Source organism: Nicotiana tabacum, unplaced genomic scaffold, assembly GCF_000715075.1.
Source record: "Nicotiana tabacum cultivar K326 unplaced genomic scaffold, ASM71507v2 Un00006, whole genome shotgun sequence".
NCBI classification, from domain to species: Eukaryota; Viridiplantae; Streptophyta; class Magnoliopsida; order Solanales; family Solanaceae; genus Nicotiana; species Nicotiana tabacum.
Window position 1 is genome coordinate 1197960 of NW_027438244.1, and position 3017 is coordinate 1200976.

The following is a 3017-nucleotide window of genomic DNA, read 5'->3' on the forward strand; positions in this document are numbered from 1 at the left end:
AATGTCTTAGATCTACAATGAGATTTGAGTTTATATTGCTGAAAGTTTTATGGCCAACCCGTCAACCTACCATGGTTGACCTATTGTACTGGGTGCATTGTTTTTTAATCAGTCCTATTGTACTGGATGTATTACAATCTTCTTTATTTTTGACAATTGAAAATCTTCAGAGAGTCAGTTGGTACACCATTTAAATTTCGATAACTAATTAGCATCCCCCTTTGCTATTTTTGCCGTGGCAAAGTTCGAACTTGCGACGTGCGCCTAAACACAAACATCATATGTTGTGTTCTTGCTACTGAACCAAAACCGGGGAGCCTGGGTTTTCTTACAATCTTTTGCCTCTAAAATAGGTGCCTATGGTGCTAACCAACTAATTTTCTTTTCTTTAGTTATAATGCTACTACTAGGAGTGCTAACATTATCAGCTGATCTAGAGGCCTTCATGTCAATGATATACCTCATGCCCAGGATAAGATTCTTTAAATAGCAAAATTAATTAAGACTAGTAAATCCGTTTTGATATATTTTGACAGTTAAATACCAATGGACCTCAATTGCTATAAGCAAAATTTTTATACATTCAATTGAAGCATTCCTCAGAACTTATACTCTTAAATCATGAGGGCTATTCATAAACATATTAATAAATCCTAAAAGCATAGTTCAGCAAGAACAGTAGTACAAATAAAAGCGCATAACTATTGAAGCAAAGGAAACGAAAGCTTATACCGGAATCGCTTATATGATTTGGCCAAGTTCACCAGCTCCTTTGCGACTTCAAGCTTCGAATGCTGAACCAGGTCATCAACTATCCTCTGCATTGTTGCATTATGAACTGTAACTTTTGAATCCATAGATTTCTTACACAAGTCAAGTACAAAATCAAGATCATCCTTGTCACAAGCAAAATGAATGAGCATCCCAAATGTTGCATTATCCGGATAACGCTCATTTTCCGCCATTTTCTCATTCCATCTTTTCGCCTCCTCCAAGTTCCTATCACCCACAAACATTTTGATTATCGTGTTATAACTCAAAGCATTGGGGATGATGTCTTTCTTCCCCATCTCCTCAAACAACCCAATCGCCTCGTTAACCTGGTTATTCGCAACTAAACCTCGTAATCTAATGTTGTAACTCCACAGGTCAGCAACAATGTTTTTCTTTTGCATCAATACCCACAAATCCTCTGCTTCAGAAAACTTTTTACATTCATGATAAGCTTTCAAAAGCGTATTGAAAGTCACTTTATCAGGTTTAATCCCCTGATTTTCCATCTCATCCATTACACTGATAGCAAAATCCAAAGAACCAGATTTACATAATGCCTTAATCAAAGTATTATAGGACACTACATCATGCTCAATCGATAACTCCTCAGGTAATTCCTGAAACAACTCTCTCATAGTATCGTACTTTTCTGCCCTTACGCAGGCTTCTAGAAGGGCATTGAAAGCATAAACAGTTCGCTGACATTTTAAGTTTGGCATTTCGTCGAACAATTTATGGGCATGTTCATACATTTTTGCTGTACAGTATAAGAGTATGAGGCGGGAGACAAATAACTCATTGCTAATTTCCGGGTATTGTTTTTGGTGCTCAAGAATGTCTTTGATAGCGGAAGAATTATTGTCAAGGCGGCGAATGGCGGTTTGATAGTTGGAGTAGTGGCGTCGGAATTGAGGGGATTCCGATAATTTTTTGAAGTTGTTAATTATAGTTTGGAGTTCTTGTTTTTCGGTAAGTTTAGGTGTGAGATTGGTGGATTTTAAGGAGTTTGTTTTGGGCTTGTCAGTTTTAAGCTTGACGGTTATTTTTTGATTCTCGGCAAAGATGCCGTAAAGCCGGCGATAAAGGGAAGAAGAAGACGTGAAATGTCGTTAGATTAGAATTTCGTAGTTGAGGTTTAAACCATTTAGGAAACTGGGCTTGCTCTATATGAAGCCCGGTCCAAAATATGGTCTAAATGATTGGTTGCATGGTATAACAACGTACCCGTATAATTGGGATTTTTACCTAGTTATACTATATTAGAAACTTATTTACCTATGTTCACTATGTTTTGTAGTGTAACGATCCGATCGGTCTTTTTGAGCTTTAGCACGCCGTTCGGCGGTTTGAGGCCTTGAGTAGTTTCACTTAAGGTATTATGACTTGTACGTGTGGTCGGAATTGAATTTCGGAAAATTCGGAGTTGATTTAGAAAGAAAATTCTAATTTCGGAAGTTTTAAGTTTAAAGAATTTACTAAGGTGTGATTTTGAGTAAACGACCTCAGAATCGGAATTTGAAGGTTCCAACAGGTTCGTATGATGATTTTGGACTTGGGCGTATGTACGGATCGGGTTTTGGACAGCCGGGAGCGTTTCAGCGCCTATTGTGGAAAGTTGGCATTTTGGAAGGATTTCATAAATTTGAGTTGAAGTGAATTTCAATGTTATCGATGTCCGATTGGGATTCCGAGCCTGGGAATAGCTCTGTATGGTGATTCTGGACTTAGAGATGCGTCCGGAAGTGGATTTGGAGGTCCGTAGGTCGTTTCGGGTCATTTGGCGAAAAAAGAAAATTTGAAGGTTTTTGAAAAGTTTGACCGGGAGTGAACTTTTTGATATCGAGGTCGGATTCCGATTCCAGAAGTTGGAGTAGGTCCGTAATGTCAATTATGACTTGTGTGAAAAATTTGAGGTCAATTGGATGTGATTTGATATATTTCGGCATCGAATGTAGAAGTTTGAAGTCCTAAAGTTCATTAAGCTTGAATTGGGGTGTGATTCATGATTTTGGTGATGTTTAATGTGGTTTGAGGCCTCGAGCAGGTCTGTGTTATGTTATGGGATTGGTTGGTGTGATTGGACGGGGTCTCGGTGACCTCGGGTGTATTTCGGGGTGGTTTCGGATCAATTTGAGCTGTTTTGGAACTGCTGTTGCTGGTATCTGGTTTCCTTCTTCGTGAACGCGAAGGGAGTCCCGCGTTCGCGAAGAGGAACTTTGAGGCTGCTGGGATTTGGCCTTCGC

At 39.1% G+C, this 3017-nt stretch overlaps 1 protein-coding gene across 1 annotated transcript; it reads right to left on the reverse strand.

Annotated features, from left to right (window-relative positions):
- Positions 1–527: 527 nt before the first annotated feature.
- Positions 528–1927, reverse strand: LOC107830133 (uncharacterized). Its single transcript, XM_016657614.2, has one exon. It carries the CDS (start codon positions 1524–1526, stop codon positions 702–704), a length of 825 nt encoding a protein of 274 aa, XP_016513100.1. The 5' UTR covers positions 1527–1927; the 3' UTR covers positions 528–701.
- Positions 1928–3017: the final 1090 nt, after the last annotated feature.